The 19,287-nt window shown below is 46.2% G+C and overlaps 1 protein-coding gene across 3 annotated transcripts in view; it reads left to right on the top strand.

The window, feature by feature from the left end:
- IL17RD (interleukin 17 receptor D) overlaps window positions 1-19,287 on the top strand; it is a 73,132-nt gene that overhangs the window by 21,419 nt on the left and 32,426 nt on the right. For all 3 annotated transcript variants that reach the window (XR_013830016.1, XR_013830017.1, XM_079932993.1), the window contains exon 2: window positions 18,498-18,555. Coding sequence is in view for 1 of the 3 variants with exons in the window: in XM_079932993.1 (XP_079789119.1) it covers window positions 18,498-18,555 (58 nt within the window). In the remaining 2 variants the exon portion in view is untranslated. The remainder of the gene's footprint in view (window positions 1-18,497; window positions 18,556-19,287) is intronic.

Below are 19,287 nucleotides of genomic sequence, written 5' to 3'. Positions count from 1 at the left end.
ACATTTCAGTTAAAAGAATTCATTTTTTCTTGGCGGTGCCCCTAAGCATGCAGGGATCTTAGTTCCCCGACCAGGGATCGAACCCACGCCCCCTGCAGTGGTGGGCTGGAGTCTTAACCCCTGGACTGCCAGGAAAGTCTGAGAATTTTTTTTTTTTAATGAAGGTTTGTCCCAAGGGTGGTGGTTTTGATACAAAAATGCTTGATTTTCACTTGAGAATCTTTGGCTTTCAGAGTCTCTCCCCCCCATTTTATCACCACCTGGTGGAACCGTCTGCCATTCAGGACATTCTGGAAGTTAGAGAAGGTCCCCAGGCTCACACTGTGGTCGGCCCGGTGCTACCTCCCTGCAGCCTTCGCGGGAGGGATGCCCCGATGGTCCTGCCTCAGGTGCTCCTGTGTGGTTTGTCAGCAGAGGGCAGGTTAGCGTGCGAGCCAAAAAAGCCCAATAACCTTTTCAATTTTTAATACAATGACTCTCCCACCCTTTGTTTCTCCCTCCAGTCTGCCCCAAAAGAAGAAACAGACTGAATTTTTAAGCACATCTGGACACTGTTTTTGTAAAGCCGTTACCCTGAATTCCCAGAAGGAATGTATTGGCTCCCATCTTTCCAAGCAAAAACTGAAATGACTCCTTTGTTTATAAGTACTGTGCTTGCATATTTTAATAAATCTGTAAAGAAAGAAGTTGCACTGATGTGAGGGTCCTTAGCCAGGCCAACACATTCTCCTCTTGTCTCTCTTGAAGTCCTTGAGAGGTGCTAAAAGTTTATGATTGGTTATTTTTGGTGGGAGTGGGGAAGGGAGGAGTAAGGACTCCACGTGTCCCATTTGAAATTACTTTTTCCGCTTTCTGTGGCAGTAAGAGTGTTGTAGCTCTGGTTCTTCTGTTCTGCTCTCGCTACCATGCAGTGCCCTCTTGGTGAATGCCATGTAGGTACAATCAGATTATAATGTTCCAGGTCTGAGAACCCAGAGGTCTGCAATGGAATCTCTTTCCTTTATCAGATAGTGTTTGTTTTCTTCTTAGGCAAATCTTCTAGAAGGTTATTGTTGCTAAGAGAGTGAGGCTAGTCATTCTTTAATATCAGTCAACAAGATGTTGGTATGGGGTTCTTCAAGTATGGGGAGAATTTCAAAACAGTGTGAAACTTTTAAAGACGAGATAGAGAGGTATTTGCTATGTTGGTGAGCTGGAAAGTTCTTTTTTATGCCCTTAAAAATTATGCTTGTGAATTGAAGCTGTACCTTCAGGAAGACATGAGTGTAGTATGGTTAAGTTATGAGGGTCACAGTTCTGTTACTACCCAATAAATGTTCATTAGTGATAAGCATTTAACCAGTGTGGTAGTTACTGTTTCCTAGAATATGCCTTTCTCCAGACTGTTCTGGGTGTCTGGAAATAAACTCAAGAGGTGTAATATTCCTGCAGGCCTCTTCTCAGAGATGAATCAAAGTTCAGAGATAACCACATTTCAGCTTTATTCCCTTACTTTTGGGGAAAAGGTTGTTAGCCACAAAGCCAAAATTGATGCACAATTAAGCCTGGCAGTGATATGGATGTGCGCCTGTCAAACGGCCACAAGTGATGAATAATGTCCAAAACAGGATGGTCTGAAAATTAATATTTGTATTTGTGCCTTTGTGCAAAAATTTACCCTTTCCAGGAATTTTGGACAAAAAGAGTTTGCCTGAACTGAAATCTAATTTGATAACTTTGAGTTCTAGCTTATCTTTTGAACTTTTTTATTTCGTGTTGAATTCTGGGCAGTTGTCGTTTATTCTGAATCCTAGCTATTAGGTCAGTTGGTTAGCAGTATTTGGTTAAAAAAAGACCTGAGTGTTGGTTGCCTCTACATTTTTCAGATAGCATTGTTTCAAAAAACTGCCAAAAGGTTTTACTAATTTAACAGTGGCTCAAACTGTAAAGTGCTGAGCAGAAATTGGGGAGCGTCATGACTCAGGGTCCCTGTGCTCTTCTCCGTGATAACATGGGAGATTGGACGGCTGTCCTGGCAGGATGTAAAGCTCTGATCCTGTACACAAAAGTCTGACAGTGAACCAGAATCTTTTCAAAGCCTTTTCCAGTGCTAATGTCACTTGTTTTTAAGTTTTCAAACATATGAAAAGACTTCCTTTAGATAGTACTTATAATATGCTTCCTACTTTATTTATTTATTTTTGGCTGCATTGGGTCTTCGTTGCTGCGCGCGGGCTTTCTCTCGTTGCGGAGCACTGGCTCTAGGCATGCGGGCTTCAGTAGTTGTGGCATGCAGGCTCAGTAGTTGTGGCTTGCGGGCTCTAAAGTGCAGGATCAGTAGTTGTGGCGCATGGGTTTAGTTGCTCTGAGGCATGTGGGATCTTCCCAGACCAGGGCTCGAACTCGTGTCCCCTGCATTGGCAGGATTCTTAACCACTACGCCACCAGGGAAGCCCAATATGCTTCCTAATTTTATAGAAAACCGGGGGATGGATCTGAATAGCAGCAAAAGACATGGGAATTTATTTATATGGAGGAGCTATTCTAAATGAGCCATCAATATTATTATTTGCTCAGGGATTTGTATAATCAAAAAGGTGGTTTTCATGCTGAAAATATCCATCTTGACATTCTTTTACATGAAACCTATTTGACGTTCTTTTTTTAAATTCTGTTTCATTCTCCTTTGCCTAATGGTCTTTCCTGGTTCCTCTTCTACTTTGCCAGCCTCACTTTTTCTATCTTCTTTTCCTTCTCACAGGCTCTAAATGTGGATAGTCCCACAAAGCCCAATTCTTGGCCCTTTGTTCTTTTTTATACCTCCTCTTAATTAGCCCATCTGTCCTTAAGGTTCTGTAGCTTGACCTCATGCATGACTTCCTGCCTTCTAATCCTGTATTGCCAAAAAAATACGGTATTATGTAGAAGATTCCCTGTCGTCACCTCACCCTCACTAAGTTTTTTTCTTAAAATAGAAAAGACTCCTTCCCCAGGGTTCTCTTTATTGCTGTAAAATCACTAATCTTCCGGGTTCCCAAAAGAGGAGCCTTCAAGTTACCTTTGCATTCCATCATCACCTCTGTATCACATTTGTCATGAAGTCCTGCCATAGTTTCTTAAAAATGCCTCTCAGACCCGTCGTTTCATCATCTCCCCACCATCGCCATCCTTCTCACCTCACACCTGTAGTTGCCGCCTCTCCTGCCTCCAGGTGTCCACCTTCCTATTTCTTCCTACAGACGTGGCTACAACACTGTTTTATTACTGTTACTTTCCTGCTCAAAATCCTTGTTTCCTTTTTTCCCCTTTTAAAAAAATTGTGGTAAAATATGCATTACATAAAATTTTCCATTTTAACCATTTTAAAGTGTTTAGTTTGGTGGCATTAAGTCCATTCACATTGTTTTACAGCCATCGCCACCATCCATGTCTAGAACTTTTATCTTCCTAAACTGAAACTCTAAACCCATTTCCCCCTCCCCCAGCCCCTGGCAAACCGCTTATTTCACATTCTGTCTCCATGAGGTTGACCATGCTGGGTACCTTATGTAAGAGGAATCACATAGCATCTGTCCATTTGTGCCAAGGTCAGATTTGTAAAGATTGTTTGTAGTGAATCTGATCTTTAGGAACTTTGATGGAGAGTTGGAAAAAGCTAACAAAGGGCCTTTATTTCTGAGTCGTCTTCTTTCTGTCTTTACTATTAGTGAGCTCCGCCTGGGAGCATGGCCCTGGTTTACCCCAAGTGTAGACAGGAAAGTCAAGGTGGGTGAGAATGACTGGGGAAGATTAGAGAGGTGGAGATGTAGACTCCCACCTTGGGCGTCTGTGGCACTAATTCCAAAAGTTAGTGACATTTTTGGTCACGGAGGGAAGATAGGTGGAAATTGGAAGTGGGTGGTGCTCAGGACTCCCTTTCCTCCTTCTTAAGTGCCTTCCATCTGTATTAGGGGCAGGGAATGTGGCCCATTTTGAAAATAAGAGGACTGTGTAATGAGACCCCCAGCTTTAATCCTTCCGCTTTTGTCGGTGGCACCTCCGGTCTGCAGGCCCTGGGATCTGACTCCTCCCTTTGATTAACTCTCTGATCCTTTCGGTTCATCTTTGGAAGCTGCTGTTTCACTGCCTGTTTCTTTGCTCCTCTCTACCCCGAGCCTAGCCCACTGCTACCTTGGCCTGGATTGGAGACCCCTCCCCTGCACTCCTGCCTGCCGCCTCAGGCTGTGCTCACCTCCGTAAGGATCACTCTGTTCAGGTCTTGCCAAACTCCAAGATGCAACACATGCAAAACTCAGCCCACTTGCCCATCCCAGCCCTACAGCGCCCATTCATTTGGGGTGTTTAACACGGAAGGGATGAGGGTGTGGGGTCAGTTACTCCAGCTTGCCAGTGTTCGCTCTGGCTGGTGAGGGAGGCTCCACATCATCCCCGAGGCCTAAGGGCCATTTATTGAATGTTTACCATGCAGCCACATGCTCCTATGTCTGCATCTGCTTGAAGAGGGTCATCTCCCCATCCCCACCCACCCCAGAGCTCGACATGCCCTAGGGTCCAGCCAGAGACCTGCCTCCTCTGTGAAGACACTTCTCTGGTCTCTGGTGAGCCTTCTGTTCACTTCCCTTTCTCTGGGCTCCTGTGATTTGGAGCTCGATTGCATAACTTAGCATATTCATTCCATAAGGTGCAACACCATTGACTCTAATTTCATCTTTCTTTTAACCTTGTTTTCCAAAACAAATTGTAAACTCCTGGAGGAGCCTTATTCTCCATCACTCAAAATGGCCTTCCCAGTGTAAAGCATACCTCTGCTGATAAATTCTGGGGCTTGAGCTAAGTTTTTGAGGCAGAGATCATTCTTTCTCCTTCACACTACACGGGTGTTGTGATTCTAATCACAAAATGGAGATTACATAGCGAATGATTTTATCTCCTCAGCGTGCTCTGTAGAATCTGCCCACACTGGTGTTCTCCCAGCCACCCCGACTCTGAACAGTTGAAGCTCCAAGGTTTCCGCGTGGCTGTAATGTGACTACCACGCCTGATGAAGCTGTTGTCAACCGCTTCCTGGATTTGCCAGCATTTCCTTTTTTTTCTTTTAAATACATTTATTTATTTATTTATGGCTGTGTTGGGTCTTCGTTGCTGCGCGCAGGCTTTTCTCTAGTTGTGGCATGCGGGGGCTACTCTTCGTTGTGGTGCGTGGGCTTCTCATTGTCGTGGTTTCTCTTGTTGCAGAGCACGGGCTCTAGGTGCCCTGGCTTCAGCAGTTGTGGCCCACGAGCTCAGTAGTTGTGGCTCGCGGGCTCTAGAGTGCAGGCTCAGTAGTTGTGGCGCACGGGCTTAGTTGCTCTGCGGCATGTGAAATCTTCCTGGACCAGGGCTCAAACCCATGTCCCCTGCATTGGCAGGTGGATTCTTAACCACTGCGCCACCAGGGAAGGTGCCACCAGCACTTCCTTTTAATGTACACAGTTCTGTTATTCACATGAGACCAGCCATCTAATCATAAAATCCCCTAAATTTGTGTAATTTTCTTTTAAACATACAGGATAAAGCATAATAATTTGGTTACCTTATAGGGCAACATTTAGGGAACCAAGGCCAACAGGCAACCTACCAAAATATGAACATGTGTGTGTGTCACCTTCTTGCTGCATCTGCCTTATTGCCTCTTCCACATACACAACTGGCTTTAGAACAGGTGAAAGGGCCTGCTTTACTACTTTTTAATAATGGCTAATTAGAGCTGGCTGGACCCTTAGAAAGAATTTGGCCCAATGGCCCTAATTTTTACCTCATTAGGATCTTTTTCCTGTTTATCCCATTGGTCCCGCATGGCTCTCCCAAAAGGAACTGCATTAGCTGGTAGCGATTTATCAGAAGAAATGGTCTGTGTATTAGGATCTAACTTATGTCAAGTCAGAGTCCATGTGATACATGTAACAGAGATCGTTTGGAAGAGTCTTCAAAGTGATGGGGAGGGGAGGAGTTTGGGGGGTGCTTTTCGTTTTATTGAGATATATTGATAATTGACATATAACACTGCATAAGTTTACGGTACACGGCCTGTTGACTTGATACATTTATATTGTAGTATGATTTACAGTAGCTTTAACTGATACCTCTGTCACGTCCATAATTATCATTTCTTTTTTTGGAGTAAGAATATTGAACATCTAGTCTCTTAGCAGTTTTGAAGTATATAGTACAATAATGTTGACTAGAGAGGATTTTCATATTCTTCTCTGTACTTAAATTTCCTTTGCCTTGAACTTGTTATATTTACAAAAGTAATAAAGCCTCTTTCAAAGAAAAGCCCACTATTTTCCTAGAAACTTGAAAACCCACCGTTAGGGTTCTCTGTTTTTGAGAACCACTGAATATTGCACTCCTCACGGACAGTTGGGGAAGTGGTAGACAGGACTTGGTACCTGAGCCGGCTGTGCCTGTGTGGGACTTTTCCTCAGTGCTCCTGTGACTGACGTGGCTCCATGTCCCACAAAGCCTGACAGCTTGGCCTCACATCCACCCAGCTGCTCAGTTTGAAATCATTTTAGCCAGAACCTTTGGACCTCTCTTTTTAATTAATTAATTAATTTGGCCATGCCTCGCGGCTTGTAGGATCTTAGTTCCCTGACCAGGGATTGAACCCGTGTCCCCTGCAGTGGAAGTGCGGAGTCCTAACCACTGGACTGCCAGGGAATTCCCTTTCTTAAAAATACCTAATCACTGCTTTTAATTTTTTCTGGTAAGTCTCTGTTTCACCCTAACTTCATGATAAAATGTTACAGGCTTCTAACTGATTTCCACCATATTGCTTTGATTTTGTAAACACTTCTCCATGGGAAGGCTAATGAAGGGACAAGGTGCATTGATTTCTTCCTGTTGACAGGTCAAGGAGGAAGGTTATGTGTGCCATTTGCTTGCCTCAACCCCTTGGGGGAGTAGGAATCCGCCACCAGGGCCACTTCATCAGAAAGGAAGTGTGCACCTACCTGCTGTTCCATTTGCCCTGCCTGCCTCATATGAATTTGCTAATTTACCTCTCTACCAATCTATGCCAGGAGTCCCTGGGGAGGTAGTACAGGGAACTCTTCATTCCTGGGAACTCTGCACTCTCTCCTTCACCCACAGGGAACATTTACCTTAATCTGAAATCCACCAAGACATTGATACTTCATTTTCACTTTATTCTTTGCCCTCCTTCCCAGAATGACATTTTAGCTGTTCAAGGAAATAAAAACCAAGCTGAATAGTTTTTGGCAAACACAATTATTTCCTGGCCTAAAATCATACAGTGATTTAATTGGTATGTCGTTGTGTGTGTGTTTGCATGTGAGTGCTTTAATGGGAATTCCATGTGGTATCATTGGGAAATTAGGAAAGAGAGTCTTCTGGATTTATTGCTTATAGTTTAAGGGCAGACTGCTGGCTTCCATCCAAGAAGTAGGGAGACTTAAAGTTGCAAGGACCATTAGCATTGGAATATATCCTTCCGATTACCTACTATTTAAAAATTGGTTTGGCAAAAGGTAAAAATCACAGCCGAAGGTGAAATGATTTACTCTTTGAAACTTGTTGGGTTCATGTAAATAAGCTTGTGGGGGACTTGGCATCATGGAAGTGATAGTGTCCTTTCTCTGCTGTTACCAACATCTAATTTTTGAAGCTTGAATGAGTTTTGGTATGTCTGGAGCAGAAGTCAAAGTCGTAGATAATTCTTCATTTTGGAAAACTGCAGTTTTATTTTTTTAAAAACTTAAAAAAATTTTTTTAAATTAATTTATTTTTGGCTGCGTTGGGTCTTCACTGCTGCGTGTGGGCTTTCTATCGTTGCGGTGAGCGGGGGCTACTCATCCTCGTGGTGTGTGGGCTTCTCATTGCAGTGGCTTCTCTTGTTGCGGAGCACGGTCTCTAGGCACGTGGGCTTCAGTAGTTGTGGCGCACGGGCTTCGCTGCTCGGCGGCATGTGGGATCTTCCTGATCGAACCCGTGTCCGCTGCACTGGCAGGTGGATTCTTAACCACTGTGCCACCAGGGAAGTCCCTGGAAAACTGGAGTTTCAGATTATCCTCCATAGTGGTTCTTGGGCAAATATTTAAGAATGTATCCCAAACGTGACCTAATTTTGTGTGCTGACAACAGACACGACAGACAGGAAGAAGCAGTTGAGCAGAAGTGGGAAACTCAGCTGTTTTCTCCATCTTCTGGACACCACGAGTATGTTCCTTCCCATTCAGCAAAGGGAGGAAAAAAAGAGTAAGAATTAACCACACTGCAGTTTATTTTTTTAAAACAAAATTCAGTAAAACTGACTTGATTGCAGATGTGACTGTTGTCACCTGTGGTCCGAAAAGTGATAGAAGCTCTTAATGGGCTCCTGTGTTTAACAGCAGAAATGGTTGCCTTTTATGCTCCTACTTTCTGAAGTTCATGAGTCCCAACATATCTTGGACAAATTGTTCAATTTCTGAGTTGTAATAAATACTGCCCACAAAGGATAACAGTTGAGACATTAATTCGGAGTTTTATTTAAAACTGAGATCTTACTTCCAACCACCTCGTGCCCTATTTGAATCTTGTTTTTTAATGGCCAGTTTCCCTTGGGTCACTAAACCACTTCTTCTGTATGCCTGGTGTTAAGCTATCATGCTATCAATAAGGCAGGCAGGTGAGAGCCTGGGTGGATTTCAGGAATGCTGAAACCTCCTGAAGAATTTGCATGCGTACATGTGTGCCACAGCTCTCACCAAATCCTCAAAGACATCTGTGTCCCCACAGAAAAAGCTGGGGCCCTCTGTTGGGAGGGATGACGGGTAAATGAGAGGTTTTTAGGGATGTGGGTTGCAGCTATATAACAACTCACACTCCCCCATTTTCAGATCTGATCAGTGATATTACTCAAACCTTCAGCACATCCTTGCATCTTGAGACCATCTTGCACTTTAGCGCATGAGCACACTTGAATGGGACACCTGTGCTTAGGGGGGGACTGAGCTGAGCGTCGAACAGCCTGGGTCTCACGTTGTCCGAGCACCGTCATCGTTGTTCGTTTTCACCCTCGTTAACGCAGGACAAGTAACACGGCCCCGGTAACCATCAGGTACTCAGCAAATGCCAGTGACATGCTTGTAGGGGAACGGCTCTGGGAAATCGACGTGGAGACTTGATACTGCTCCCAAGGAACTCACATTCCCCCAAGTGGGGGGAACCAAGACTGTTGAGACTTGCCCCGGAGTGTTTGGTGAGCTGGAGGAGTGGCTGGGAGTGGGGGGGTGGGGCAGAGGAGAAGCTTGTTCACTTGCTTGTTAACATTTGAGGGTCTTTGACAAAGGAAGTCTAATGTCCTGCCCGGTCAGCCGGTGATTGCCCCCCACCCCCGTTGTGCACAGGAAGTCAGACACTAATGATGGTAGCAAGGGGACAAAGGCGCCCAGCCCGGGAAGGGCCTAATTGCTGTGTCCGGCTCCCAGGCGGCCGGCCTCAAGCTGGTGGGGTTGGGCAGGATGCGGTAAGTGTTAACACCTGGAGCCACGCTGCTGACTTCCTGGTGCCTTTATTTTTTCACCCTGTGTGGCTGGGCGCGCACACACGCACACGCACGTGTACACACACACACACACACACTCTCTCTCTCTCTCTCTCTCTCTCTCTCTCTCCCTCTCTCCCTCCCTCCCTCCCTCTCTCTCTCTCTCTCTCTCTCTCTCTCTCTCTCTCTCTCTCTCTCTCTCTCTCTCTCTCTGCAGCTGCATCTCGGGGACATTTTGGGATGCGTTACCTAACAGACTAGGTGGAAGTGTTGGATCGGGAGGTCACAGGGCTGAGGACCAGAAGGCCTGAGTCCCCTCAATCTGCCCGTGGGGCTTGGTGACTGTTGCTTTACCTCTGGGTGAGCTGATTCCCCTCCTTTCCCCCAGGAAATCTGAGAAAGGCCAGACCTTGCAAAGAGGCAGATACGTATCAGAAGGGTCAGTGGAGTTTTGGCTTGGAACATTCTAGTCAGAACTGATGGAAGAATGCTCCTAGGGAAAAGAGGGATGAGGGTCTTTACCACTGTTTTGAGCCAGTTGGGGTCCTAGAGAGGTAGGACTATGGCAGGATCAGGAGTGATGGGAGGCACCTGCCAGCACTCAAGGCGGGTTGTGTTCTGTTTGTGTATATCTGAACCCACACCTGGAGGGGCTGGTTGGAGGGGTTGCATCCCAGGGAAGGGGGGAAGCCAAGATGCACCCCCTCATTTCTATGTGGCGTCTCTGGAATCTTTGTGTCTAAACGTGGCTTTGGACCTGGGGCCTGGAAAGCGCTCAGTGGCCTCTGGGAGCTCTGGGAATGCCCCGAAATTGTATAAGAAATGTTTCTGTGGGAAATTGGGTGAGGAATGTTTCTCACAGGATTCTTCTAGGGGTTCTAGAAACCCTTTCCCCTTAACAGCAAAGGGGTCATCAACAATTAAAAGTGAAGACATCCTGCCTTGGCAGGAGCACTGCTGGGATGGCATTAATGGCTCATTTCCGGCAATGGGCAAAGCAGCCTGGGAGCCTGAGCTTGATCCCTCCCGGAGGCAAGCGATGGGGGGTGGCCCTGAGCACAGGTTGACTGACTTGGATTTTTGCAGCCAGAGACAGGAGAGTTTAAGTAACTTATGAAAAGGGGTCTAATGTTGACTTGCTGCTTCCCTCTGTTATTTTAAGGAGGTTTTTCTGTCCAAGACCACCGTGTGGACAGAAATAATAGGCTGACAGAAGGGGTCGCCTTGCTTTATAGTGCAGCCTGTGATGTTTCGATTAGCATTAAAACCTGAAAGGGCAGCCTTCCATAATTTCCAGAGATGTGAAATCCACCTTGAAGGAAGCACATGTGTGGGGCATGCTGGGGACCTGCCTAGCTGGTGGAGGCTAGGTCCCCATGGCAACATCACAGTCCCCCATTTCTGCAGGCATTTATGCTGTAAAAGCAGAATTCCAGATGTGATACAGTATTTGGAGACTCCATCCCGGAGCCTCGGAAGCAGTATTTGAAGTCAGCACAATTCAGTGCACAATGTCTGTGTGGTCCTAAGGCTTTTTATTAGTAGTTTTGTTTTGATCCAAACATTTCCTCTGAGTTTAGGCATAACAATCATGTTTATAGCTCTAAGTTTTCCTCTGTTGTCTAATCACTATTTTGCCCTCGCGGGAAGATACTTTCTCGGGCTTCTGGAGCAAAGTCTTCGTAACTACCTTCACTGCTACGTGAGAGGGAGCCGGTAGCTGATTTGCTGTGTCTGTTCTCGGGTGGTTGGTTGTTTGCTTCCTCTTCATATCCGGTATTTACAGAAGACCAGTTAATCTGTGTCTGTGAGTTGTCTGTGTGTGCTTTTGAAACTGCAGATGGGTTGACTGTTACCTTAAAGATGCCAGTTCTTTAACATGAGGTTCTCATTTGTGTGGATGGGAGTGGTGTGTGCAGCAGAGGGGAAAGGTCTGGCTCTCCGTCCAGAGGCATGTTTTATAGCTTGCTTTTAACATTTTGAGGATTGGAAAAATCCTGTCTGTTTGCGAGTATCAGCCATGAGAGAACACACAGCCCAGATCCTTAACAGGCTCATTGGAAAAAGTACTTGGGCTTCTGCTTTGTGAAAACCAAGGTGGCTACAGAGCTTTGTTTTGTTTTTAAACACAGGAAAAAAGTTGGCGTGTGTGTGTGTGTGTGTGTGTGTGTGTGTGTGTGTGTGTTTTGATATCTGGGCTTTAACTACATATGCATGCTCCAGTGGCAAGGCAATAAGAAAATTATAAAGTCTGCAGCAGGGAAGGATATATTAAAATGTATTAAATTCCATTTAGGCCACCACCATGTAGAAAAGTTGCTATCATATTGCAGTACATAAATGTATCAAATCAACACGTTGTACACTTTAAACTTACGCAGTGTTGTATGTCAATGGTATCTCAATTTTTAAAAAAAGAAAAGAAAAATTACTGTCTGAGAAACAACTCATATAAATGCCCTACCACGTCTTTGTCTTTAGTGAATGGATTTCCTTGGGGGGGGCACCGTGGAGGAGGGTGGAATAGTGAAAAGATGCTTAGATGAAAACTAGAGCTTTCAGTTTGATAAGCAGGACACATGGTAACTTGGCATAGGTTGGCTCCATGTTAGAGGTCAGAAACAATTGTCCCTTCAGCTTTCCTTTGGAGAGCGTGAAATTAGGAACATGTGTGTGATGATTAGCAGCACGTCAGAGATGAATCATGATTATGGCTTTGGTCTGGTGCACAGGCGATGCTTTGGAGTAGTGACTTCCTACCTCCTCGAGCAAATCTCTCTAATTAACTTAAGATCTCCAGGTCTTTTGGGGCCGACATGGTAACTGCTGGTGGGAACCCACTGGCACTCCTCTAGAGCTTGTGTGTTCCCCACTAGACATCCAAGACCTCACCTCCCCAAAGCAGACAGCTGGCTGGCACCCTGCATGTCTGAAGTTGGTTGCTTCTAGATGGAGAGTGAGAGAGAACATTTCCCGGGAATGTGGAGTGAATATCTTGAGTAGATAGATCGGGCCCAAGCTGGCTTTGTGATTTATTTTCCTTGTGTTTTGGGTTTGCCAGCATTCTCCTCGGCTTGCCTCACCTGGGGCTTCTCTGCCTTGGCTGATTTTTTTTTTTTTTTTTTAGCTAAAGGTTTGAACTGAAGTAAGTGGGATCTGCCTTCATTTCTGAAACCATCTGAACCTGCACGAAGTAAATGGACCCCATGTCCTGCCTCTAGCCCTCATGATGTCTACTGGTCATAGGCAAAAACATCAGTCCCCCTATGCATTTCAAGCCTCACAGAACTGTCTGCTTTTTAGTCTCATTAACACACTGGAAACTCGAAGATGGAGGCAGTGTTATGGAAAAGAGGACGTTTGAGTTGCCCACCGTTTGAAGTAGTTACTTGGTCGGTGTGCCTTTAAAAACAAACCATCCTTTCAGTTCTTTCTGACAAATGGTCTTATTTAAATTCTCACCCAATCTCAGTTCACTAAAACTTTACTAGCTTTCTGAAAGTTCCTTAATTGATTTGAAAGCAGTCTTGTGTAGGCCTTACTGTTTGGCTTACCTTCCATGGAAAGGGGGCACTATAATTAGCACAGTCCTTTACAAAATGCATTTTTCCTAAATGGCAGTTAAGCTGTTTTGGAGCTGGATTGAAAATGTTGCTCTGGCAAGTTGGTATCTTCAAATGGCCCAGAATCCCCCAGGGTCCCTCAGGAAATTGGCCATCTGACGCCCCTCATGGTGATGCTGGCAGCTCTGTGTGGGATTCCCGCTCTGTGGCTGTCTTTGTGTCCAGGCCTTTGCTTTTTTGCCATATGGGTGGAGCATGGTGTGGGTTTTTGCCTTTTGAATTTTATTTCTTTAGAGCACTTAGGGGTTATCCTCCCCTTCCCCTTTCCAGAGTAAAAGATGTTTTCTCTCTTCTGTCCCCATTTGCTGCTTCCTTCCTTGCTCACCATAGAGAGTTCACAGCTGAGCTCCAGGCACCTGGGGCTAGCTTCTTAGCTCGCATTGGAACAAATTAAAAGCTGCCGTTAGTGCACCAAATGGGGGTAGTTAATTAACCAAGAATGTGACACCCTGAGGCTACAGCACTGGCATTTTTTTAAGTAACAGGCAATAAGCAAGTATTCTTTTTTTTTTTGCAAGTATTCTTAATTGTCAGCTCATTAAATATCAAATCGGGTGTAGTAGGTAAGAGCTTGGAATTGTTTCCTGAAGAAACAGCTTCTGAAGCTGTTGACCAGCTTTGTGAGTTGCCTTCTCTGTGTTCCCTTATGGCGGGACCTGATTGTAAGCCCATAAGTCACCTTGTCACACCAAGCTAGGCCCTCCTGGGTTCTCTGGATATATTACCTGGCTCAATTATGCATGTATTCATTCTGACAGAAAACTGATATTTATCGAGGGCTGACTATGTGCTAGGCCCTGGACTGTGGGGAATGCCATGGTCACTTTGCCTTGAGTTTCTCCCCATCTGGTTCAACCTGAGTGCTTTGCAGAGATGGAGTCCCTGGGTTGCCCAGTTCCCACCAAGACCAACAGCAGAACACAGTCCTTAGTCTGGTGGTTGGTGCCTTCTGCCACCTTGCCCTGACCTGCACGGCTGCCTCTTCTCCCACAGTACCCCCAAGGTCTGGATGCTGGAGACAGATCATACCTGGAGATGCCAGTTCCTGTGAGCGTCACCCTGCCTATCTCACGTGTCCCCTTGTAGCACAACTCTCACCATGTTTATTAGGGCAGGAATCATAGCATAACCATTACTGCCTATGAAATAACCGTTTCAATATGTGCCAGGAAATGTGCAGAGCACTTGATATATGTCAGTCATCTCACATGGTCCCCACACCAATCCTTTCCAGGAAGCTTGATTCAAACACTTTATAGCTCTGGTGAATGAGGCTCAGAAAGGTTGAGAAGTTTGCCTAAGGTCACACAGCTGGAAAGTGGACGATTTGAACACACCTTTGGCAACTCCAAAGCCCATTCTGTTAACCACTCTTTTACTTCAGATAAGCCCCAGAGTAGCCCACAGAAACCTCTGTCAAGGACGGCAAAATCTCAAGCAGCAGCTGTCATGGTTCGGTGTTCCGTGTATGCCTGAAGCGGGGAGTGGGGTGGAAGAGCGCAGTGGCAAGTGATCAGTCTGCCCTCGGTCTGGGAGGGGAGAACGGCCGCATAAACCACACGCGTGCGCATGTGTGTGTGTGTGAGAGACGTTCATCCCATGTGGCAACTGAAATTGTGTAAGTAATTTGCTTTCAATTGCTGCTGTAATAAAAAATTACCACCAACTTAGTGGCTTAAAACACCACAAATTTATTATCTTACAGTTCTTGACATTAGAATTCCAAAATGAATCTTACGGGGTTAAAATCAAGGTGTTGGCAGGTCTGGCTCCATCTGGAGGCTCTGGGGGAGAATCCATTCCTTGCCCTTTCCCGCATCTAGAGGCCGGCCGCGTTGCTCCTCCATCTTCAAAACCCGTAGCATAGCATCTTTAAATCATTGTCTCTGTCTCTCTGCCTTCTGTTTCCATTGTCACATCTCCTTCTCTGACTCTGACCTTCCTCTCTCCCTCTTCTAAGGACCCTTGTGATTATATTAGGCCCACCTGGATAATTCAGAATACTCTCCCCATCTCAAGATCGTGAAACTTAATCTCATAGCCCCTTTGTTATGTAAAGTAACATATTCATGGGTTCTGGGGATTATGATGTGGACATGTTGCGGGGGGTGGTTGTTATTCTGTCTACCACCAAGTGTAAAGAAAACCAGTGTTCTGTGAGCCAGCCTGGACGTACTGTTTCTCAGGTGGTTTCTGAGGGCTCTGGAGCAGCTGAAGCATTATTTAGGTGTGAGCTGAGGACAGCCTCGTGGAGCATCTGTCTGAGGCATGTGCTGAGAAGCTGTGCACTTGACGACTTCCAAGAGCGAAAAGTCTTTACAGTACACACAGGAGCTGGTGCCTGCAATGGTGCCTCTTGCTTCCAAGCTCCAAGATCAGCCTTGGATGGTCTCTGATTTCCTGTGGAATTAGTGTTACCATTTTGCATCTACATTCACAGAAGTGCCATGCCAGTCAAATCGTGGAGGTGGATCCCTGTGCTCCCATCAAGTGAGAGTGCAGGCAGACTAATGTGTCAGGAACGGAGTGTGAGAGAGGCTAGGCTAAGGTGAGAAGCCCTCGGGGGAGCAGGCCCCGGGTGATGGGAAGGGCATTCTGGGAATATGAAGGTCTCCAGAACATGTGCTGAGCAGTCATGCAGGCCCAGACGGGGGTGGAAGGTCGGAAGGAGAGTGATTGAGAAGGTGGGCAGGGGCCACGTCAGGAATGGTCTAGGAGGTACAGGGAGCCAGCGGTGGGCTTGGAGCAGACGAATGAGGACAGATTTGCGCATTAGGAGATCACCTTGGTGACCAGAGCTCCTTGAGGTCAGGCCCCGGGTCTGGTTCATGGCTGAGTGCTCTTTGGGGCTTGGATGAAGGTGGGATGCTCAGTCGGTAGTGAATGGATACCATATGCAAGCCTCACTGTCCTTTGAGGCCAGCTCACTGGGCCCGCTTCTGAGCAGCTCCACATACATCACAGAGACCTTATTTGGAGTGATTTAGGTTCTTGTGTACAGGCTGTAGCACATCTCGCTGTCTTGGGCTCCTTTCCACAATGCATTCATGGCAAGTGCCCAATGAATATCTGTTAAAAACATGTTGCAGTAGAAATACAGGGCGAACAAGAGCAAAATGAAAAGCTGACAAAGTCCTACAAGCGAGGTGATTGGTCACGAGAGTCCTACACGCCTTGGAGCATGCTATTAAATGGAGTGCATCTCCTTTTTGAAAAGTGCTTCCTCTGCATGGCTTCACGTGTCCTCCTCAAACTCCCTTCTCAGAGGAAAGTCATGCAAATTGTCTTTTAATAAAAACAGTTGAGGAGATTCACACCCAGTGGAGTGAAGTGGTTTGCCCTTGGTCCCAGCTAGAGGATGAAGGATTAAGGTACTTACCTTGGCCCCTGGATTACATTTTTGTTTCCCTCCCCTGAGACTCCCCTTTCCTCTCCATTCTAGCCCAGTTATCCTTCCCTCTCTTCAGCTTCTAGTACGTGGTGTTCTTACCCTGGGTTCATCCTTACTGAGGCGCTGCATGTGGCATTTCATACACTGTAGGCTTATTTATGGCTGGCCCTTTCACCCTAGCTGCAGAGACCTTGTATGCCATCTACACTGAGAGTTCTTGGAGGGTCAGGGTGTGACTTGAGATTTGTCTGTATGCCCTGCGTGTGATCCACATACCCAGTTACTGTTCTTTGAAAGAATGAGCCACTTCGCTCCTGAGGGCAGGGATAGTGGCTGTTGTGTTCACCACTGTACCTAGGATAATGTCTGGCTCATAATAGATGGTGAGTGAATTTATATCCTGGGGGTTTGTATGGGAGGAGAAGGGTGTGGCTTGGGGCACACCCCTTGGGCATTACTGAGGGATTGTGCGGGTTTTGCATCGTCTCTTTCCTGGTCCCCAGCTGGTCGTGTTGCTCTGGTCATGGCTATCTGTAAGTTGGGCATCCTCCAGTCACACAGACTGTGGCCCCGTCCCTAAGCAGTTATGGAGGCATTTAGGGTTTTAATAAGGTAATAACACTTTCCAAAGTGTTTCCGTTCAGGTGAGGAATTCTGGAACCTTGTGTATGTGTGGAAGGGAGGCTGGAAGGAGGACAGCTGGAGAAGGAAGGTGAATCAGGAAGAAGGGGAACGGAACCCCAGTAGACCATGGGGCTAGTGCCCCGTGTTGATTGAGATTTTCTGTTACTGCTTATTCCTCACTTTAATTAGAATGATGTGTGTCCATCCTTTTCTGCACAGCTGTGCTTTCCCAAGGTCCATGTTTATCTGAGCCCAGGGATACAGTTTCAGCGGGTATGCCTGGCTTCAGGATAAGCAGCGTGAACACGCTGGTAGCATATGGATGTGCCGGGGTTGTGACCTGAGACCCTGGGCTCCATCAGAAGTGTTCTGCACATTGTGTCTTAGTGTAACAATTGCCCATTAAATACCAGACTGCCAGCATATGGTTTTCCCTAACATCCCCCTTGTTGGGTGGAAACTTCAGCTGTGTGGTTAGAATATTTTCCCATCATTTAGCATTTAAGAATTAACATTTTGGGGGAGAATTCTGCAATTAATGCTGAATGGCACATTTGCAGATTATCACAGAAACAGTTAAACCAGTGTCGGGAGATCTTTAGCTGCTCTTTCCCATGATGGATAAGTGGTGGGTCAGGACAAGGTGCGGCCAACAGGAGGATTCCGGGGCTCCCTCTGTGGATGCTGTAATTAAAATGGGAGGTCTGGCAGAGTTGTTATGCCTGCTGTTAAGAGTACAGATGGCTAAAAGCCACACCCCTAAGAGTTAGAGTTAGACGTTTCAAAGTCTTCTTCTATGATCCACCTTCTATGCTCTAAGCACAGGTATGGAGGCAGTGAAGACTTTTCTCATTAAAAGTAACAGCTTATTCCCACACTCATTCCTGGTCTTGGAATGAAAAACCTGTTTCCTTAGGCTTGAGGAATTGCCTATCTGTTATGGCTTAATAGGGCTTTTGGATGAGAGTGTCTGGTAGGCAAATTTTATAACCAATCAGTGCTCAAAGTGGATCCAACTGGAAGGGTTCCAGCTGGCAGCTCACGGTCACTCTCTCCCAGTTTTACTGTTAATGAATTATTATTTAACCCCCAAATGCAGAGCAGCCTCTGCTGCTATTGTTTCAGGGGACGTGAGTACTCCTGATCCCTGTGGCCTGGCAGTTAAGAATCTCCTGGGCTAGAGGGAGCTGGGTGGGGGGACAGAGGGGGACACGGAGAGCGTGGATGTTGCTTGGTGACTGGCATGACCCTGGGTCTCTGCGATCATGTGTGCGTTTTGACTCCGTGGGGAATTTGTGACGGAAAAGCAAATTGGCTTCACTCCTTCTCACGTTCTCCTGTTTTCCCACAGGGAGTGGGGCCGGCCAGCAGAAACAGCGGGCTGCATAACATCACCTTCAGATATGACAGTAAGTGAACGGCTTGACCGCCGAAGAATGGAGCCCTTTCAGTGATCTAAAGCTTCCACAGTCGTGCTTAATCAGGGACACTGCAGGTCCTGGAGTTGAGGGATTTTCTGAACCTGCTCAGGTTTGTCCACAGAGCTAAAGCACCTCAGTCTCAGTTAAGCAACCCCAAGTATTTCGGAGCTCGAACAGGTCAGTTGTCCTCTAAAGTGTTGAGAGAAGCTGTGTGTGGAGATCTCCCCTGATTTCCTCAGGACATAGCCATATCCTTAAGAAAAACGCAGATGCCTGTAGGGCCCAGCAGGGGAACAGTGAGCGCAGGTACCAGGTGCAGGAGTGGTAGGGACTGTGGTAAACTGGGTCGCCTGCGTCTGGTCTTAGAGGAGCACTGGCTCCTCCATTCCACCTCCTCCAGATGTGGTCTTGAGGGATGTCCCCTGAGCACAGCCGCATGTGATTTCCAAGAAGAGTGGGAAATTTGCATTTTTTTTTCAGTATGGACATTTAACATTTTAAAAAAATAGCATTTATTTAAAAAATTTCACAAACACAGAGTGGGCCGAGTGAATCGGTCTCAGATTGGCACAGGGGTCTCCACCTGGCCATCTTTGACTTAGGCCTGGGTTCTCACCTTGTTCCCCACCTATCAGCTGTGAACTATGGCAGGTGACTCCACTTTGGCAAGCCTCAGTTTTCTCATCATGTGAAATAAAGATTAACTTCTTCCTCAGCGTC

Source organism: Stenella coeruleoalba (genome assembly GCF_951394435.1).
Source record: "Stenella coeruleoalba genome assembly, chromosome: 10".
NCBI classification, from domain to species: domain Eukaryota; kingdom Metazoa; phylum Chordata; class Mammalia; order Artiodactyla; family Delphinidae; genus Stenella; species Stenella coeruleoalba.
This window is presented reverse-complemented; position numbering and strand designations above follow the sequence as displayed.